At 46.5% G+C, this 22,500-nt stretch overlaps 1 protein-coding gene across 1 annotated transcript in view; it reads left to right on the forward strand.

The window, feature by feature from the left end:
- The window catches only part of prmt3 (protein arginine methyltransferase 3), a 103,218-nt gene that overhangs the window by 47,417 nt on the left and 33,301 nt on the right, over positions 1 to 22,500 (forward strand). Inside the window, exons 11-13 of the mRNA XM_063187878.1 lie at positions 3,571 to 3,649; positions 15,547 to 15,734; positions 18,428 to 18,514. Coding sequence (XP_063043948.1) covers positions 3,571 to 3,649; positions 15,547 to 15,734; positions 18,428 to 18,514 — 354 coding nt within the window. The remainder of the gene's footprint in view (positions 1 to 3,570; positions 3,650 to 15,546; positions 15,735 to 18,427; positions 18,515 to 22,500) is intronic.

Here is a 22,500-nt window from a genome sequence, read left to right on the forward strand (position 1 = left end):
CTCCTGTCACACACTCCTTTCTTCTCCTCTCCTCTCCTCTCTTCTCCTGTCCCCCTCTTTTCTCCACTCCTCTCCTCTCCTCGTCTTCTCCTCACCTCCTGTCACACGCTCCTCTCTTCTCCTCTCCCCTCCCACCTCTTTTCTCTTCTCCTCTCTTCTCGTCTCCTCTTTTCTCCTTTCCCTCAGTTTTCTGCTCTTTTCTTTTCTGCTGTTTACTGTTCTACTCTCCTCTTGTTCCTCCTCTCCTTTCCCTGAGCTTGAATGATGAGCCGGAGAGGAGAGCGGTAAACTGTTGAGATAAAGCCATGGAGAGAGAGACGTTGAGTTGGGTCGATCTTTCTCTCTCTCGCTCTCTGTCTCCCCTCTCTCTCTCTAGCTCTCTGTTTAACTCTCTCTTTCTCTGTGCGTGCGTATGCTCTCTCGCTCTCTCGCTCTCCCGACTGTAGCTTCAGCTGATAAAGCTTTCAGCTGCTGTCTGAGCTTCTTCCAGCACTTGGCTGCGTCTTGCAGTGTAATGTGTTTGTTTACTTTGGTAAATAAACTTAAAAAGGGAGAGGACAAGCCATTGTAGGCCTTTGTGTCTGTGTGGGTGTGTGTGTGTGTGTGTGGGTATCGGCAGGTTATTGTGGAATAGAAAAAGAAATGACCCTAGTAGTTCAGTCAGATAATAGAATTCTGATGATACTACTCTGCAAGGGGCCTACCCCCTCTGGATGCACCGATGCCGATACTGGTATCGGTATCGGCACAGCACAGAGACTTGCTCATTATACTCGTACTCGTCAAACACTTGCCGATACTAAGCACCAATACTGCTATTACACAAAACAATATAATAGCTCGCCACGCTCTGTTGACTTGTCAGCAGCATGGGGGAAAAAGCGCCACCTCATACATTTACTAACATTTAAATCTACATGGAAATGGACAATAAAAAAAATATCATGGGTGGAAAAAACAAGGCTGTGCATTGATCTCCATTGTATGTTGGTGGTAAAAGTATCGCTATCGGTACTCGGTATAGGCAAGTACAGACATTAATGTACTCATACTTGCATACTCGTATCTGTTTTCAAAAAAAGTGGTATTGTGCATCCCTACTACCCCCCATGCTATCAAACCCAGGAAGAGGTTCAGTTGATGACAAGTGGTGAATAGACTGCATTTTTTAAAACTCCACTGATCATGGGATACCTCATCTAAACTAGTGTTTCTCAACCAGGACCTTTTTAAAGATTCTATCAGCAGGATAACTCAAAAACAAACAACGGATTTGGACAAAACTTTGTGGAGTTGTTGGTAATGACCCAAGGAACAAATGATTAAATTCTGGTGGTGATCCGGATCACAAACTGGAACCAGGACCTTTTTAAAGATTCTTCACCATTGCTGGCCTATGAATCTACAGTAGACGCCCCTAGTGACCGAAAAATTGAATTACGGGCCAGGGCAAAACATTCCAGTTTCTAACTCCACAAAAGAAGGCAGAAAGAGAGGGTGTAACATAGTCAAATGTTCTATCAAGCAGCTTCCTTGGCGGAGGTCTCAGCTCTCTGAGTGCTTCTCGTTTATACTCCACGGAGCACTTCACATGGGATACCTCATATTAACAATCACAAACTCTGCTGGTGAAGGCTGCCAGGCCGCACAAACAGTCCCTGGCTGCATTGTGCGGGCCTAGTGGTTAGAGAGTTGGTCTTTCATACTAGGGGTTGCAGGTTCGAATTCCACCTGACCTCTCCCTACATCTCTATCCATGGCTGAAGTGCCCTTGAGCAAGGCACCTAACTCCACATTGCTCCAGGGACTGTAACCAATACCCTGAAAAATAATAACTGTAAGTCGATTTGAATAAATGAAAGCGTCGGCTAAAGGTCAGATTAGACTTCTGCAACTGCGCTCGTCAAAACTCGCGTGGGAGTGGCCACGAACCAACATTGTATTCATGCATCTGCGAGTTCTGCGAGGTCCGAGGTCTCGTCGCGAGCCACATTTGAAATTGCGCGATTAGGCTACTTTCACTACATTGGAAGCACTGCGGTCATTATTAAGCAATGTTCTTCCCGGTTAGCTAGGTATTTTCACACAAATTGCAAAGGCAATGCACTGGTATCATTATTTGACATACCCAGTCTGTTTTCAGGAGCAGAAAATGCAAGCATGTAAAGACAGTTGATTCTGCCGATGTGTGTTTACATTCGGTGGAGGAACGGTAGTAAAACCGCAGGCATTGTGCCATGAGTGTTCAACTGATGCATTGTTTGTTACTTAGCTTGTAGCTTCGTGTATTTACACACATTTACACACAAGGCATTAATAACGTTTTTAGCAGAATACAGCTCTGCTGTCCAAACTACTGGCATTGCGCTGCCACAAGAACAGAACAAGGAAGTAGCGAGACGACCAATCATAGTGCCTTTTTGTCTGCGTACTCCGCGTCCGTCCGACGGATAGTTCGAATTTTTTCGAGGCGCTCGACGACGGGCGCAGAGCCTCTGAGAGGGGGGCGTGGACTCGCATAGACAGAAAACGGACGGACGCAGATTCTATGCGTCCTAAGCATAAATCTAGCTTAAGTGTAATGTAATGTAATATGCAAACCGTAATGTTTGTCAAATCTAGACTCTCATGCTGCACCATCAAATTCTGTCTTAACGTTTTGCCTTTTTTTCCCCATACCCATGCCAAAGAGGTCCTTTTCTTGTAACGTAACGGTAAATGGTTGCATTTTATACTCGACTGAGCACTTTAACATGTTGTCCTTCAAATTCACATTCACATTTGAACACAAGACTTAAAGACTGTGGCCAAACCAGCTGTGACCAATAATGGCTGCCGATTCTAGAAGAGTTTGTTGCAGCATCAGTTTTCGCACGTCTGTTTTTGTGTGTCTTTTTTTAAAAGAAAAAAAAGCAACTTACACAGTCCAAGAGCGGTTGTTGGAAATAAATAACGGTGATTGACTCGTTGCCATTCAGACGAGAAGCCCAAGGAGACATGGCGAAAAGGCTCCCTCTCAGCAGAAACGGAGTAATGGTGGAGATGGTAATACGCTGTCTAGCCAGGCAGAACCGGGGAGGTCAATGCGGGGTCACCTCCGAGGGGGGGGGTTGGGTTGGGTCGGGTGGAGTGGGGGGGGGAACAGTCAGTGCTGGGTGGGCGGGAAAAGGAGAAAAAAACAGAAAGAAAGAAAGAGAATAAAAGAAAAAAAATAGCCTTCAAGTGTCGAAATCTCAGCTTTTCCTGTTTTCCTGTGGGGGAGTGTGTGAACGTGCGTGCGTGTGTATGACCCAATTATGCCAGCTCAGCACTCTCTGCAGCCCAGTGTAATGTGTGCGTGTGTGTAGAAGTGAGTGTATTTGTATGTGCGTACCATTTCGGCATGTCTAACTCCACGGAGACTCTGTGTGGTGGCTGACAATGTGATGGAGTTTGCCATTATTGCGCATTGAGGCATAATTGCATTGGAACTTACTGATCGACCTCTCTTTTCTCTCTCTCTCTCTCTCTCTCTCTCTCTCTCTCTCTCTCTCTCTCTCTCTCTCTCTCTCTCTCTCTCTCTCTCTTCAGGGCTATTTCCTTCTGTTTGAATCCATGCTGGACTCCGTGTTGTATGCACGGGACATGTACCTGGCAGATGGGGGCTCAGGTAAGTCTGCAGTTGGTCACCACCAAAATTTAATCACTTGTTCCTTCGGTCATTACCAGCAACAACTCCACAAAGTTTCAGCCAAATCCGTTTACAACTTTTTGAGTTATTCTGCTGACAAACAGACAAACCAACGCGAGCGAAAACATTACCTCCTTGGCGGAGGTAATTATGAAGTAGCAAACAATTTCTTCCATATTGTATCTACTTTACTTTATTTGTCCAGGACATTGCACATTAATGAACATATACATACATGTACATATATGTAAACATGCCAGATTGTAGCCCAAGGGCTAATTTCCATCTGGTGTCCAATATCTGAAAGTAACATGCAAACTTTTGATGTACAGTATAACAGTAAATTTACACACTTACCCTAAACCTAATCCTTACCTCAGCCTTGTGTGTGTGTACATAATGTGAAGTGTTACAAACTTTTCTAGGCCGTGCTTCACGTAGAGACGCTGTAATTAGGAGTGTCAATAACAGGGTTGTGAATGTTGCTCTCATAATTGGGGTTATTTGCCTTGGGTGTTTTACATTACATTAATATGGCAGTGGTGCCACATGTGTTTTGGGGGTGGTGGGTGTCTACTCACTGTAAATCAAACTATTATACCATATAGTATTTGGTCCAGGTAGACAAATGCTGAGGCACTCAAGGTTGCTGTTTTTTACTTTTTTATTTGGCTACAATGCCTTTGCGTTTTGGCCCTTATGGCCTTCTTCAGGGCGCATATACGCGCAGTCAAACTGAAGTTTGAAACTGATGTGTTAGGGTCTCGCAGATCGGTTCCGACAGCACTGCGGCACACTTTGGCTTCGGGCAGAATTCTGACCCCCAAACCCAATTTCGCATGAGCATAGCTTGGATAGTCAATGGGCGGCTCCGACAAAATAGACCTCGTCTCTAATCGCTAGCTGTTGTCCGCGGACATCGGCGCCAGTGTGTGGGGTTCTATTGAAAACAATGGAATCAACTTTTGGTGTGCGTAGGCCCTTACCCGTTACAGACCATCCACACATTACACACTGTAGCAGCAGCAGTAGCAATAGCAGCAGCCTCCCTCCCTCCTTATTCAGTAGCTAGTGTGTGCGTGCGTGCGTGCGTGCGTGCGTGCATGCGTGCGTGCGTGTGTGCGTGTGTGTTGCTCCCTCCCTCCTCATTCAGTAGCTTGTGTGTGTGTGCGCGCGTGCGTGCGTGTGTGCGTGTGTGTTGCTCCCTCCCTCCTCATTCAGTAGCTTGTGTGTGTGTGCGCGTGTGTGTGCGTGTGTGCGTGCGTGTGTGTGTTGCTCCCTCCCTCCTCATTCAGTAGCGTGTGTGTGTGTGTGTGTGTGTGTGTGTGTGTGTGTGTGTGTGTGTATTGCTCCCCCATCCTCATTCAGTAGCTTGTGTGTGTGTGTGTGTGTGTGTGTGTGTGTGTGTGTGTGTGTGTGTGTGTGTGTGTGTGTGTGTGTGTGTGTGTGTGTGGCACAGCTTTTGCCGCTAACCATATCCGCCGGCGCCGCCACTACGCACTCTACGCAACCTGACACTACGCAACCTGACAGGCCCATCTGTTTCCTGTTACCTCGCTCTAAACTCTCTTAGTGTTGCCCCGCTCGCCACCGGGGTTGCCAGATGTGACTGCTGATTTCCAGCCCAAATGATTCTCAAAACCCGCATAGAAGCACTAAATGTCGCCAATGTTGACCTACTTCTATTAGTTTTAATGGACATAAGGCCCCAAATGCCAAAATGCCTGCAGACGGCCGTCCTAAGCAGCCCAATTGGGCGGGAAACCGCCCAATCTGGCAACACTGCTCGCTACTAACCACTCCTGCACCTACTCGCAAAATGCTTTTTTTTTTTACCCCTCCGCCATCTCTCCTCTTCTCCTGCCATGGCCACTATAGTCGCTACAGATGGTGGAAGTGGTTTCCGCCAGTCTTGATTTGGGTCTGCCTGCCTCAAGCAAATCCAAAACGCGATCTGCTGGCTTTTTTTGTGTGAAAAAGTGCCTTTTTTTTGCCAGGTGGTGTGGTGACGATACAAAAGCAAGACTAACTCAACCTTGCACTCAGACAATGCAAAATGAAGACCAACTTACACTTGGGTCTACTTGTCTCTAGCCAGGCCGCGCCCTCCTGGTGACGCAACACCTTCAGTGTTGCTTCTAGTCAGGCCAGGAGCCGTTTCTGAGCTCCAGAAAAATAGGGAGCTCCTCCCACTTTGTCAGGAAGCAAACAGCCAGTAGCAAACCAAGGGAGGCGGGTCAACCATGCCTTTTGGGAATTTTTTGTTTTGTATGTTCGTGTGTGTGTGTGTGTGTGTGACTTTTCTTGATGAAGATGGACCTGAGGGTCGAAACGTTGCGCTTTCACCATTAAAGTAACACAGAAGACAAGCAGTGCTTGCAGACTTTATTCACGTTTGCTGCATTATTGCTTTCATTGTCCTGCACCTGGCCTATAGGGTGGGACGTGCACACATCTACTCCTCTGAACAGAGGGAAGGAGGATGTGGCTGCATCCAGCTGTTTAGAAGGAGCCGACTCATCTCCCAGCAGATGGCTGAATGGAAACACCCGCCTTTAGAAATGCACCCTCCCCTTTACTTGAAACACACCCTCCCCTGTACTTTTCTACTGGAAATGGAGTACACTGCCACTGCAAACATCCACTGTGTGCGCATGTTGGTGTGTGTGCACGTGTATGCATCTGTATGTTCTGTGCGTGCGTGCGTACGTGCATGCGTGCGTGCATGCGTGCGTGCATGCGTGCGTGCGTGCATGCATGTGTGTTTTCAAGCAAATGAACCCACACATACTTCGAAAGACTCTCTTTTAGAAGTTAACACATTGACTACCAAATCACAGGAAAACCCGTTTTTACTTCCCATGCGTTGGCTCCCAAAGCGGGAAAACCAGTTTTTGAGTTTTTATTGTATTTTTCATAACTAGACACTTCAATGCTTATTGTGTGTGATTTTGGGAGCTCTGTGATAAGTAGAACAGACATAGATGGCTGTCAAAACTTGTGTCATCATCTGGATATTTTAATCACAACGCCAGGATCGGCGCCAACCCAAGAATATTTTTGATAACTGTAAGCTACTGTCCGGAACTGTTCCCCTGCGTCGGTGACATCACTGTAGGCTACAGAAGACAACACTTTCACTTTCACATCGAGTCCAGCACACCTTCTGGGGGATAATGCAAACAACCTTGCCCAGATCCTACACATACTGTGAACTGTGATTGGATTATTACTCTTACCTCAGATTTGATCGGCAACCAGATAAGTTGGATTCTTCATTCTGTTTTTTTATTACCCCATGATGAAATTGACGCTGTAGTGAACAGGAGAAGCTGGCTGCTACTGTCGGTGAAGCTAGCATTGCTATGTAAACAGTAGCATGCATGGATGCATGGCACAGCACAACAGCTGTTTCCCACACAAGGATCGGAGACATTAACGCATCCGATTAACGGATTTTGTTGTTGACGTTACACTAAATGCCTTTAGGGACGTGTTTGTGGATATGTTTTGCCTACTGCGTGTGACTAAGACCTGTTTCGCATGTGTGCAAATATTAGTTAAGTAACATGTACTTCTGGAGGCGAAAATTCGTTTGATTGGTTGATACAATTGCAGGGGGAGGTGTCAGAGCAGGAGATACGCATCTAGTACACCAATTTCATACTGGACCCAGTGAAAAAGCACAAGATTCTGAAACGGCGCATCATTCATAAAATCCTCAATATCTTCATTCCATGTTGATTTTGGCTGATACCGGCCTTGGTTTAGCTCACAATAGCTCGGCAATGAAAGCACATACAGACACGCGGTTTTCACGCTCTAAGAGGTGAAAGTCTCACCTTTCAAACAAGCCATAATATGTTTCGGTGGCCCTATCACACAATATGCTGTGACTGTACCAAAAACACCTAAAAATGGTTTAGAACGCTGGGAGTCTACGACATGATTCTGAAAACACCGCTGGTAGTCAATGTGTTAAGCTACCGGTATACCTGTAATGAATTGAAGCGCCATCCCGTCCTGTCCAACTCTTGTCTTTGACTGAAAAGAGAATAGAATAGGTTTCATGTGTCCTGCACTGCACTGCCGTGGGTAAAATGCGTTTCCCTCCACCACGGGCCGCCTTATCACAGCCCAGGCATGCGGGCCACATTATACAAGCTATTGATTTACGCTATAAAAGATTGCGAATTGAATTAATTCGACACAGAAATGGCCCCGGCCGGCCTGGCCGCTGCATAGTAGATGCATTGACTTCATTTCATGGTTTGTGTGTTGGGGCGCTCCGCTCGCAACGCCCTTGGTTTTCATCATTTGCTTTCAATTACGGTAGGTGGTAGGTGTGAGAGGTGCTTGTTTTTAGGTGTGTGTGTGTGTGTGTGTGTGTGTGTGTGTGTGTGTGTGTGTGTGTGTGTGTGTGTGTGTGTGTGTGTGTGTGTGTGTGTGTGTGTGTGTGTGTGTGTGTGTGTGTGTACACGAGCACACGCCTGTGTGTGTGCGTGCGTGCGTTTGCGCGTGCGTGCGTGTGTGTGTAGTATTTAGCTACTGCCTCTGCTGTCTGTGAGCGTGATGCTTAATGATTTGTGACAGACTGGGCTCTGACACAGGATAGGTTCCGAGACGCTGGCTTTTACAGGCTCCCAGGGATGGGGAAAAGGTCAACACACACACACACAAACACACACACACACACACACCCACACACACACACACACACACGCACACATACACACACACGCACACACACACACACACACACACACACACACACCTACCACACACACCTACCACACACCTACCACACACCTACCACACACCTAACACACACACACCTACCACTCACACCTACCACACACACCTACCACACACCTACCACACACCTACCACACACACACACACACACACACACACACACACACACACACACACACACACACACACACACACACACACACACACACACACGCCTACTTCACACACCTACCACACCTACCACACACACACACACACACACACACACACACACACACACACACACACACACACACACCTACCACTCACACCTACCACACACACCTACCACACACCTACCACACACCTACCACACACCTACCACACACGCACACACACACGCACACACACACACACACAAACACACACACACACACACACACACACACACACACACACACCTACCACACACACCTACCACACACCTACCACACACCTACCACACACCTACCACACACGCACACACACACGCACACACACACACACACAAACACACACACACCTCACACACCTACCTCACACACCTACCACACACACACCTACTGCACTTCACCTTCACTCCCTCTATCCTGGACAGAGCAGCAAAACATAGGTAGAGAAATATTGACACGACAGAATGATAAACAGAGGAGAAAGAGAGAATGCATGAGACAATGCAAGAAGGATAAAAACAGGGCACAGAGTAGTGAGTGAACGAACGAATGCGGTGAACGAACGGTGAGCCATGAGCTGCTGCACCTGAGAGTTGTTGACTTTTGATTTTACCCACACATCGCACGCACGCACGCACGCACGCACGCGCACACACACGCACACACGCACGCAGAGACACATCTCACGCACGCACACACACACACACACACACACACACACACACACACACACACACACACACACACACACACACACACACACACACACACACACAGACCCTCCGGTGCCAGACGAGCAGATGGCGGTGACAGTGCTTCCTTAAGTGACGGTCACGGCAGGCCGCGTCACCGCACACACTCCTCCTGCTGTGCCTCCTCTTCCTCCTGCTCTCCTACATGTTCTCCTCACAGGGGGTCCCTTTGTGCATATGCCACCCTCACCTCCTCTCTCCTCTCTCCTCCTCTCCCTCCTGCTCTCCGGTGTCCCTTTGTACATATGCCACCCTCACCTCCTCTCTCCTCCTCTCCTCTCCTCTCATCTCCTCACTCCTCCTCTCCTCCCTCACCTCCTCTCCTCCTCTCCCTCCTGCTCTCCTACATGTTCTTCTCCTCACAGGCCCCTTTGTACATATGCCACCCTCACCTCCTCTCTCCTCCTCCTCCTCACTCCTCTGCATGTTCTCCCCATGGGGGGGTACGTTTATACATATGCCACCTCAGTCATAACCTTCCTCTCATTCACTCTCCTGCTCTCCTCATCATCACTCCTGTCCTCCTCCTCAATTCTCTCCTGCACTCCCCTACTTGTTCTCCCCATAGGACGGGGTCCCTTGAACATATGCCTGTCACCTCCTCCTATCCTCCTCTCCTTATATCTCCTCCTCACCTCCTCTCTCCTCCTCTCCTTATATCTCCTGCTCTCCCCGTGTTTTTCCCTTGGGCGTCCTTTTGTCATCTTGGCCACCTACTCATCCTTTTCCCCCTCTCTCCTTTGTCCTCCTCCCACTCCTGCACCTCCTAATCTATTTGTTCTCCCTTAAAGGGACACTGTGCAGGAAGTGGACAAAAAAGATACTGCAACTATGCTGTCCATTGAAAATGGGCTGCCTAATGCCAAATTCGATCCTTACATGAAAGTTTACTAAGTAATAAACAACACATATTTCCTAGTATGGTCCAAGTAGAGTAATTTTTGCAGCTAAAAATGGCTATTTTGGAAATTCAAAATGGCGGACCATGGAGAAGATCCCCCTTTTCATGTATGAAAAGTGCAATTTTTTCAGTCATAATGAATACTTAGAATTTGATGGTGGTGGTAAGTATTCATGAAAAAGATAACATTAGTGAATGGGCAGCATGAATTCTGGAAATAAACAACTAAAAAATCTCACACAGTGTCCCTTTAAGGGGAGTATACCTCATCTTCCTCTTCTCTTCTCCTCTGGCCCTTATCAGTCATCCTCCTCACTTCCTGCTGCACCTCCTCCTCATCCTCTTGCTCCCTTACCAGGGGGGTCCCTTGGACAAAATCCCCGTCACTCTCCTCTCCTCTCCTCTCCTCTCCTCTCCTCTCCTCCTCGATTAGGAGAAAAATCATTATCACGATTATTTTAGTCAATATTGATGTGTGTTGGCTAGCAAATCTGATCTGTGCTCGCAATGGCTCAAGTGGAGGGGAATGCTTTGTCCCTAGCGTAACCTTTTGACAAAAATATTGTCTCAAATCGATATTATGAAATTTGATATCGTTAGACTGCAATATTGATATCAAGATATTAATACGATATATTGCACAGCCCTACATGGGGGGGGGTTCATATGGGGTGAGCAAGAGTATGGAGGACTTGGGGTTGGGGGGGCAGTGAGCAAGAGTATACCCTATGGGACTCCTATGGGCTGGTGTGGAGCAGTGGAGGAATGAGGTGGAAGGAGAGTGAACGGGTGAGCAAGAGTGTATTAGACTGAGGGAAGGTGGTGGGGTGGGGTGGGGTGGGGTGGGGTGGGGTGGGTTGGGGTGTTGCTGTGGAGGTGTGTGGTGTGTAAGATTGACGGTGAGCGTAGTGAGTGGTGGTGAGCAAGAGTATATGGGCTAGTGGCAGGGATGACAGACGGGGCCATGGGCAGCCAATCGAGAAGGACGCAGATGTCAAAGCCATGAATCTTTGGGGCACACCATCTCCATTGCGTCCGCGCCGCCTCCGCCGCTGCCACCGCCGCTGCCGCCGCTGTGCTATGGCTCTGCTGAGCAGCGGTGACACACGCCCGGCCGCCCTCCTGATTCTGCCCAATCAGCACTCTGCTCAGCTGCTCCCCGGCCGGGACAGTTACTCATCATGGTCACCGTAATCACGAAGAAATGAGTGAGCCACTCAGGCAGGATCGAGGGTGTCAAGAGAAGAGGAGAGGGGAAGATGGGGAGAGGAGGAGGAGGAGGAGAGGGAAGAGGGTGACTGAGAGGAGAAAGAAGATGGGGAGAGGAGGAGGAGAAAAGGGTAAGATGGGGTGACTGAGAGGAGGAGGAGGAGGAGAGGGAAGGTGGAAGGACAAGGAGGAGAGGAGGAGGAGAGGGAAGCTGGAAGGACAAGGAGGAGGAGGAGAGGGGAAGATGGGGTGACTGAGGAGGAGGAGAGGAGAAGATGGAAGGTGGAAGGACTAGGAGGAGAAGAGAGATGGTTGGAGATTGAGGGGGATGAGGGGGTTGGGGTTGGAGATGGGGGGTTAGAGTAGAGTGAATCGGTGGCTGGCAGGGGGGGGAGGGTAGTTGCTGAGTAGATCTGGAGGACAGGGGTTGAGGGTGGAGATGGGTGCATGTGATTGGTTGAGTTAAGGGTAGTGGAGAGGGAGGGTAGAGGATTTTCTTGGGAGGGGGTGTGCAGGATTAGCCTGGTCCTGACCATCCCATAATACTACCATTTCATTTCGTATTTATGGTCTGGCATTTGTTTGCTCTGAAGCGATTGTAGAAAGCAGGAAGTTTGCACTCAGTTATAGTTTGAAATTATTGGACACCTCTCACCCAATCGCTGGCAGTTACTCAACAACAACATAGCGCAGACCAATGGCTCTGGCGCAGATGTGTACGTCATTGTCACGAGCGTTCTCCCCCTTTCGTCCCCACGTGGGGGGCGTATTCGATTATTGGCTGTTTTCTGGGGGGGCGTTGCAATCAAAATTCTACTGCTGCAAGCACTCCACAGAGAAGCACGGCCAGACTACAGTAGTGGAGCCAATCCTTTGGCGGAAGTACGTAGGATGGCTCGCGAGGCTAGTGCAGGATAGGAGTGAAGATGTGAATGAAGGTGGAGAGGTAGATGGAGGAGATGTGGAGGTAGTTGAATGCACGGGGGGGAGTTGGGTGCATCTGATGGACTGAGGTGACGTGACGGTGGCCTCCTCCAGAATGACACCTGCAGGGTCACGGAGCGGCGAGTGAGTGCCAGCCAATCACGCGAGAGCAGCAGTGGCCTGTTAGTGGCCTGTCATCATCCATCCTGCCGAGCTTGGCTGAGCGCCGAACTGGCGTGAACTCCCAATTTGGGTGCGTAGCGAGCTGGGTAAGGCGTCGTTTAGCGAGGGGGTAAGGTGTTGGTTAGCGAGGGTGAGACATTGGATGTAGAGGTCAGGATTAGAGCAGAGGTGCTCTGTAGGGTCAGTGGGTGGCCGAGAGAACACCAGGCTGCATAGAAGATGAGTGGTGAGAGGTAGAGAGCCCTGAACGCGCTAAACTGTTTGACATCTCGACCCAAATTCAAAGCTGGTAAATGCTCAAGGCGCTAAGCTAAAACATATAATTCAAACCCACCCACATTTACAGATGATGGCCTTCTACTGAGGCAGAAGGTTCAATTTACTGCTGTGCTGTTCCATTTTGACAGTTGGTTGAAAATGGTTAAAGGAAAACTGAATTGAAGTCCTGAGCTATTCATAACTCAGCCTGGTTTGAGGTTGGGGCATTTGTCTTCCGCAGCAATGTATTTTGTTGTATCTTCAAAATTACTATGTAATGACATTAACAATTTTAATTGCAGTGTTATTTCAAACAAATAGTAGTCTAACTTGGGCGTCTTTTCCTATGCAAGTATTTTTTTCTCACCCCAATAAGTTACTACCAGTGTAGTTTTTTTGATTAGCTCCATTGCAAAACAAACTTTATGCGTTCATGCTTTCACTTCCTGCCGTGCGGAAAGCAACTCAATTAGCCGCTGATGGTCTTACTGTACGTTTTGATCGTTCATGTGTAGAAGACGGAGCCTTCTCCTGAGCTGCAAGACATGCAGAAGTAATTAAGCTGGTTACACTCGGCGGTAGCAGTATCTCAAACTCCCTGGTCTGAAAAATCTGTGTGCGTGCGTGTGTGTTTGTTGTGCCGTTACAGTAATGAGTTTTTGCTCCGTAATGGCGCGTGTTTTTTGACCCCTGGCAGGTTTTTGGGGGGGATTGGTGGCGCAGACATTAGCGTGGCTTTCTCATTAGATCTCCATGGCGTCGTTAACGCGTACAGGAGCTCGCCACAGGAAGTGGCCATTACTGCAAGCGTTTGGGACGAGCCCCCAACTACAGCGTGGCACTAATGGGTGATGAATGCATTCATGACCATTTTGTGTCTTCTTCCTCATACTGGTGACAGTTGAGTCAATTTACACAATTCCCTAGAATCTCCCCAGGTGACTTTCTTGGATTTGCCAGATTCTTTTGCAGACAGGTACCCTTTCAAGTCATCTGAAAGAATACCAGGTTTTAGCATTTTAGCAATTTTCAAGTTTCAAGTTTTAGCATATATGGGTCAGTGACGTTTCAAGGCACTTGACGTTGTAAGCCAGTGATTCTCAAAGTGTGGGCCTTGAAAGGTGTGTGCGCGTGCGTGCGTGCGCGTGTACATTTCAAGTGGGCCCAAAGTTGGAAAACGTTTGGAAACCCTGCTTTAAGTTATCATCTGTTTGGTCCAGCACCAGTGTCACTGATGTGCGTGCATTTTCTGCTTTAAAAAAAAAAAAACAACTTTTAAAAAAAAAAGGAACATGTTTTTTACATTTCATGGAACAAGGGTCTGTCTAGCCATAACTCTTGTGTTTGTCAGATAATAGGGAATAGGGCGTAAATGTGAAATCGAACAAAAGAGGTGAAAGTAGGGCAAAGTTGCACTTAAAGATGAATGTCCCCATTATGGCAGGGGTGTCAAATAGATGATTTGTTCTCAACACCCACAACACTGGATCTTCTCTTGGTTCAATAGACAATAATATATAATATAATTAACATTTTTGAATTTAACTTTTCCTGCAGCTCAATAATTTAGACCTTTCATTTGTTTCTCCACGGTTTCTCAAGTTACTTGATCTCATAGATTGATATACATTCTATGCTTGATCTGCTTTCTGACAGTAATTATAATACTCATGTGACCTTAAAACACTGTAAACAAAACAAAATATTGATTTGTAATTATCCTGTTGAATTTGTGCAGCTAATTCCATCGAGGCAGCTAACTGCAGGATCATTTAGTTGATTGTGTAAGCGTGACATTTTAGAATTGTTTCACCTCTGGGGTGCTTATGAATACATTACGATTAGTCACAAACAATATTCTGCTTGACAATTTTTTAAGATTGCTGTACAGTGACATTTATTTTGTGGTATTTTAAAAATGAGTGCATTGTAATGAAGCCATTGTACATTTGAAATATGGATCATTACATCTGTACAAGGTTAATGGTCTTGGTTTATTAGCAGTCACAATAGCTTTTGAAACCAGTGCTTTCAGGTACTGAATCGTGTCTAGCTTTGTGCGTGTGTGTAATTTTTTTATCCAATGCACATGGGACGTGGGGATCTACAAACCCCAACTCCGGTTGGATTTATCAAATTAGAAATGAGTACATATGTCCCCCAAAACAATATTTTTTCTCGGTTTTAACACTTAATATGTTGTCTTTTCACTATTCTCCATCTAATGAATAGATTGAATGTTTTGAAAATGATAGCATTTTGATTTTATTCACTGTTTACCAAACATCCCAACTTCACCGGAGTTGGGGTTTGTAGATCAATTACTTAGAAGAGTATTTATTTAGGATGATACTCAAACAACCCTGTTTTGGAATGGCCGGCCAAACATTCAACCTCTGGTATCCTGCCCAAGGAGCCGCTTGCTCTGTTCTGTTGTTCAGCCACCTGGGAAGGTTCAACCAGAGACTTAAAGAATCTCAACTCGCTCTCCTTCTGTGTGAGGTCTGTGGCATCTCACCTGCGTTTTCCCCGTCTGTTTGTCTGTGTGTGTGTGTGTGTGTGTGTGTGTGTGTCTGTGTGTGTGTGTGTGTGTGTGTGTGTGTGTGTGTGTGTGTGTGTGTGTGTGTGTGTGTGTGTGTGTGTGTGTGTGTGTGTGTGTGTGTGTGTGTGTGTGTGTGTGTGTGTGCCTGTGTGTGCCTGCAGTCTATCCGGACGTTTGCAACATCAGTCTGGCCGCTGTCGGGGACACAAAGAAGCACGGGGAGCGCATTGCATTCTGGGACGATGTGTACGGGTTCCAGATGGCCTGCATGAAGAAGGCGGTGGCGCCAGAGGCGGTGGTGGAGGTGCTGAACCCAGACACGATCATCTCAGAACCAGCCATCATACAGGTGTGTGTGTGTGTGTGTGTCAGGGCTTTACGGTAACTTTTTCGCTTGCTGGCCATTGTGGCTAGTAGTTTTCTCAAGTCACTAGCCATTCAGCTATTCTAGTAGCTATACATTTGATATGTTTCTTTTTTATCATGATATAGTACATCTAACCTCAGATGATGAGGTGCTAAAGCAAGAAAATGAGTTCACAGCTTTCTACATGGAAATAAATCATACAAATAGAAACTGAGTAACTGAGCTTTCTCTTAAACTTCTACAAATAATTGATACAGAAGGGGCAGAGTGCAGAATATAGGCTATAGATTGGTGTGTGTGTGTGTGTGTGTGTGTGTGTGTGTGTGTGTGTGTGTGTGTGTGTGTGTGTGTGTGTGTGTGTGTGTGTGTGTGTGTGTGTGTGTGTGTGTGTGTGTGTGTGTGTGTGTGTGTGTGTGTGACTTTAATGATACACATTATTTGGGTGTGTTATGCTAACAGCAGAAAAGGAAGAATGGTAATTCCTTTCAATGGGGTGTCGTAGGCTAATGCATTCAGCTAACACTTTTTTCCAGGTGTCAAATCTGAGTTTCTTCATATATGCCCGTTTTACTGTGCCTACGTGTCATTTGGATATACAGGAAAAGGTCTCTGCATACTTACGAAGGGTGAAACAACACGTAATCTAAGTTTGATGTCCTGAAATAACAGGTTTTCATTGTTTTGTTTTTGTTGTTGTTCGTTTTTTTTGCCTTCTTCTACTGTTTGAAGTAGTAATAAATAATGTTGTGATGTCTGCTTAACAGAGTGGGAAATAAAGCCTGTTAGTGCAGTGGAGTGCGGAGCATAACTCATTCAGATTAGCTTTGTGTGTGTGTGTGCGTGTGCGTGTGCGTGTGTGTGTACGTGTACGTGTACGTGTTTGTGTGTGTGTACGTGTGTGCGTGTGTGCGTGTGTGTGTGTGTTTGTGTGTGTCTACGTGTGTGTACGTGTGCGTACGAGTGTGTGTGTACGTGTTTGTGTGTGTGTGTGTGTGTGTGTGTGTGTGTGTGTGTGTGTGTGTGTGTGCGTGTGCGTGTGTGTGTGTGTGTGTGTGTTGGGGTGTGTGAGTGTGCGTGTGTGTGTGCGCGCGTGTGCGTGCATCCGTCCCTGACTGGGTGTACAGAAAACATTAAGGGCAGGAAAGAAGAAAGAAGAAAAACAAGGGATGATGGGAGGGAAGTAAATAATAGGCCGAGGGCAGACTGAAAGAAGGAGGGGAGAACAAAAAAAAGAGAAAGAAGAGTGGAGAGACAGGGAAGACAAGCTTGAAAGCCCCAGGGAGGTGATGAGACGGTGGGGGTATGATGGATAACTGTAATCCTTATTTAAGTTGCTCTTTAGCAAACTTCATTACGTGCCTGCCTGCCCCCTGGCCTCCCTCCCCTCTTCACTAGCACAAGCAGGATACGGGAGGAGCCGACACACAGACACACGTGCATGCACGCACGCGCACACACACACACACACACACACACACACACACACACACACACACACATACACCTTAACATTCATTTTTCTGCCGTCATCAACCGACCACAAGAGAATTCCATTCCCAGACATATTATAATGTACTCATTACTCTGTTATGAGCCTGTATTATGGTAATAACAATGTTATAACAGTGATAACCTCACTTGCCTGTTATACGTAACAAATGTGCCACTTTTACAGTCTGGAAGATTAAACATCGTGTTTAATGTGTGTTAAACACTGGAATGTATTGTATCATTGTAATATTGTTTAAAGGGACACTGTGTAGGAAATGGTCAAAAAAGGTACTGCAACTATGCTGCTCATTGAAACTGGGCTGCCTATTGCCAAATTTTATCTTTACATGAAAGTTTACCAAGTAATAAACAAATATTTTCTAGTATGATCCAAGTAGAGTGATTTTTGCAGCTAAAAATGGCTATTTTTGGAAACTCAAAATGGTGGACCATGGAGAAGATCCCCCTTTTTATGTATGAAAAGTGCATTTTTTCCAGTCATAATGAATACTTAGAATTTGATGGTGGTGGTAAGTATTCATGAAAAAGGTAACATTAGTGAATGAGCAGCATGAATTCTGGAAATAAACAACTAAAAATCTCACACAGTGTCCCTTAAGTTATGTATTTATAGTGAAGAATCACAGCTTTTAGCAAACTCGTGTTTGTGGTGGTCACTGTTCACATATAGTAGTTATTACCAGTGTATATTATATATGTTGTTGCTAAATCGTTGTAGTGTGACTGGGTCATTACATTGTGCAAGCCAGTTATACTTCTCTAGCCTGCCTCCCATCCCCTCCCCTGCCATATTAAATGCATATGCTGCGTGAAATAGTGGATGCACAAATCGATCACCTCTGTGAGCAAAAAGTGAAAAATGAGACACATTCCAACCCATTAGCTTCTGGTCCAATGAAATTCTTTTTTTCCCATAATGCTGGCTAGACTTGTGTAAAATTACTACTTCCCTGCATGGCAAACTTCGTCTGAAAGATTAAATGGTGGCCATTTTTACATTGAAATAATACAAAAAAAAAAATGTTGAGCCTATTCTACGTCGTGAAGTGGAGCGTAGTATTAACCTCAAAATAAAATAAAATAAAATGAAAGAGCCAGTCTTTATTTAATGTGTCTTTGCCGGAGGGGGGTCACATTGCTTGTCTTGTGTTTTGACCTCTTAGACGTTGGACTGTAACAAGGTTTGCCTGTCTGAGCTGGAGTTTGCTGCCGACTTCACTTTGAAGGTCACCGAGACAACACAGTGCACGGTAAGTGGGAACTTCTACTTCACTTACCTCCTGTTCTACTTCCTCTCATTTCCTTCTGATTGCACACACCATAGACATTGTTAAACTGTGTTTCTATTTTTTGCTTCCATACCATGTGTGGTGACCCTGGAAGTCAGTTTTGGAAATAAAATAAATAAAACCACATCTACAACAATAACGTGTGTGCATGTGTGCGTGTGTGTGTGTGCGTGTGTGCGCGCGCGCGTACGTGTGTGCGTACGTATGTGCGTACGTGTGTGTGTGTGTGTGTGTGTGTGTGTTCAAATGGCATTTATTCAATGCACCTCTTTAAAAATCAAAACTAGTGAATGGTGCTGTTTAAGAAGTCCGGTGAAATGTCTTACGTTGTGTTAAAACGTGATGAGCCCTAACTTTTGTCACTTTTGTCCAAAGTCCGAGCGCTAGTCAGAATTCCAGAGCTAGGTGAAATTTAGCTTCTGCTGTGATGGACCGGTACCTGTTTAGCCATCGTTATAAATCTCTACTTTCCACCCATTTACGAGGCTCAAAGTTGCTCAATACTTCATTCCGCAGAGTTGCGGGGTTGTTGACATGTAAAACGAGGCATAGAGAACTTTGCTAGTGCACAGTTAGTTTACAAACAGGGCTGTTTGTAGAGGTTGCGTCACAGCCCGGCTACAGCCTGCACCACAGAAGGTCAGCAGTCATAAAACATGACCAATATCATTCACAAGTGTGAACGGAAATATCCTTATAGTTCTAGTCATCTGAATAGTTAGCGTTGTAGATGTGATTGGACCTAAAACTAATAAATGAAATTAACTTGAAAGCACAAGTTAACCAGCTGCTTCAGAAATGTTATTTAAATCCTTATCGTATGTTGTGTGGTGCTATGAATACAATACTTCAATTCAAAGCTTCACACAGCTTATCATAAGGATTTCAACAATTAACTAGGAATTCTGAGGCTGCTGGTAAACTTGTGATTTTTTTTAAGTTTACTTTTTTCCTCTCATTTCCGTATGATCACGACACACACACACATACACTCACCGTAAACATTATTAAACTTTGGTTGTATTTTGGCTTCCATTCCCTGTATGTTGACCTTGGAAATCAGTAGTGGAGCTAAAATAAATAAAAAAACAAACACATAACTAAAATCGAGGTCATCAAGCCTTATATAAGAGACTGCCATGCGGTAAGTTCTAAGTTCGAAGTGTGTCAGCGTGAACCTTGTTGGCCTCGTCGTCAAACATCGTACCATCGTACGTAACTCCTCTCTATCTCCTCTGCTAATCGAGGCTGTCAGCCCCGGAGATTAATTAGAGGCGGGGGAGATGGATGGAGCGCTTGATTGGCTGGGATGGGTCAGGTGTTGGCGGCACCTGTGTTGATTGATGGCTCGGCCCCCTGTCTCTCCACACCATTGAGTGGGACGGGACCCCTCCACAGGCATCTGGGGGGCCGGGCGCACCTCATTTGCTCTGATTAGCTAGTTGTTGTTTTGTGTGTGTGTGTGTGTGTGTGTGTGTGTGTGTGTGTGTGTGTGTGTGTGTGTGTGTGTGTGTGTGTGTGTGTGTGTGTGTGTGTGTGTGTGTGTGTGTGTGTGTGTGTGTGTGTGTGTGTGGTGTAGCTGTAAACTAACTCTGCAAGTTTTGAGCGTGCTGGAGAGTCGTTGTGGAAGAGCATGAAGTACATGAAGGCTGTGGCTGCTCTTGGGAGTGTTGGTTAGAGGCTTTCCTTTTAAACATATACTGTATATATAGATGATATTTCATGGCCTATTTTTTTTCCTTTTGTTGCGACTATGGCAGTGAAGATAGTGAAGGTCATCATGACAGGAACTGAATGGCAGAGAGGGGGTAGGATAGGATAGGATAGGATAGGATAGGATAGGATAGGATAGGATAGGATAGGATGGGATAGGATAGGGTTGGGACATGACCCAGGCCGGACAGATTGGGCGTTCTTGTGCTCTTGGAAGTAGATCTTATCCTATCTCGGAAACTAGCATATCACATTTTTCAACAGGTTTTCCAGTGGAAAATTACCACAAGGGGGACGTTAATGTGTCCTTCCCATGTTGGCGTTTGGCATTGACCATAATACCACAGAGCACATGAATGCACGGTCAAACTCGAGCCCCCAGCCCCCCAACTTTGGGTTTGCATGCCCGCTCACAGGGACCCCGGTTCGAGTCCGGCCGGGATCATTTCCCGATCCCCCCCTGTCTCTCTGTCCCATTCGCTTCCTGTCACCATCTTCTACTGTCCTGTCAAATAAAGGCACAAAAGCCCCTAAACAAATATTAAAAATAAATAAATAAATAAATCGAGCCGCCATGGCCATCCAAGCCCATTCATATCACGGTGCATGATGTGCCACTTCACCCCCTGGCTTTATTGATTTTAAAGTGTGTTTTTAATGGGTAACATTTAGGGGGTGTCTTTGTTTGGGAATGTTTGTTCACTTTCTCGGCTGCTTTGAGGGTGTTATGGGAGCCTTTGGTATTTTTAGACTTGGTGTGTTTTTAATGGGTACCATTTAGAGGTGCCTAAAGTGTTGAGAGCGGGTGAAACTGTCTGTCTGTCTGTCTGTCTGTGTGTGTGTGTGTGTGTGTGTGTGTGTGTGTGTGTGTGTGTGTGTGTGTGTGTGTGTGTGTGTGTGTGTGTGTGTGTGTGTGTGTGTGTGTGTGTGTGTGTGTGTGTGTGTGTGTGTGTGTGTGTGTGTGTGTGTGCGTACGCGTGTGTGTGCGTGGGCTTGTGTGTGTGTCTGTGTGTGTGTGGGTGTCTATTCTGTGTGTGTGAGTGTATTTGTACGAGTTATGTGTGTGTGTGTGTGTTTGTGCGCATGTGTACGTGCGCATGTCCGTGTGTGTGTGTGCGTGTGCGTGCGTGCGTGCGTGAGAGAGACACCAGAAAGCGAACAAAAGAACGCAATCCCGTTTCGGAAACCTCGAAAGGTAATTTTTCTTTTTCGTGTCCTATTTCAGTCCGGACTCTTTTCATGTAGTGGCAGGGCAGGCCCATGTGGAGTATTGGTTTTATAGATTAATCAATAGCACGTTATTATCTCCTTTCCCTTCCAGGACTTGTCCGGGATTTAATGGCGTTTGTAAACATCCCCTCATTTTTCTGTCTCTTCAGTAATGGAATTTTGTGCGTGTGCATGTGTGTGTACTGCGTGCCCATGTGTGCATGTGTATGTATTTTGTGTGTGTGCGTGTGAGACTGTGTTTTTTCCCCTCTCTGTCTTTTGCTCTGCTCTGACCACATCCTGTAAATACACATCACCGGCCAATGTGCTATTTTCGGACAGCGGGGTGCGGGGACAACTCATGACAAGGGGCTTAGCATTGGCGTTTAGGCAAGGTGGGATATTGGGGAGATAAGCAGGGATCTGAGGAGGTGGGGACGGGGACGGGGGCGTTGGCGTGGATTGTGCATGGCGTTTGCCATAGCCAGGGCCGCTGACAGCTTTGGCCGGGCCCAGGACAAAGTTGTCTGAAAGGGACCGACAACCCCAAAGCATACAATGTAATGACGACCCAATTCTGGGCCCTCTATCTCCCCTGGCCCGGGACAGCTGTCCCCTTTGTCTCCTAACCCCCCCCTCCCAGTCGGCACCCCTGGCCATAGCTCTCACGAGGCTTATTGGGGGCCAAAGAAATGAGTGAAAACAGTGTTGTGGGCCATGATTGAGCGCATGCTTTTATTCTCCCGCCGACATCCCATTCATCACATCTGGCTGCCTAACCTTGCATTAAATGAACAGCGCAACCCTTCGCTCTCGCGTGCTGCGCTGCGCTGCCGGAGAAAGACAAATAATACCCCCCCTCTCTCTTTTTCTCCCTTTTCTGCCCTCCTCTCTTTCTCTCTCTCCCTCTCTCTCCCTCTCTTTCTCTCTCTCCCTCTCTCTTTCTCCCTTTTCTGCCCTCCTTTCTTTCTCTCTCTACCTCTCTTTCTCTCCCTCTCTCCTTCTCTTTCTTCCTTTTCTGCCCT

This window comes from Engraulis encrasicolus, chromosome 22, assembly GCF_034702125.1.
Source record: "Engraulis encrasicolus isolate BLACKSEA-1 chromosome 22, IST_EnEncr_1.0, whole genome shotgun sequence".
Lineage (NCBI taxonomy): Eukaryota > Metazoa > Chordata > Actinopteri > Clupeiformes > Engraulidae > Engraulis > Engraulis encrasicolus.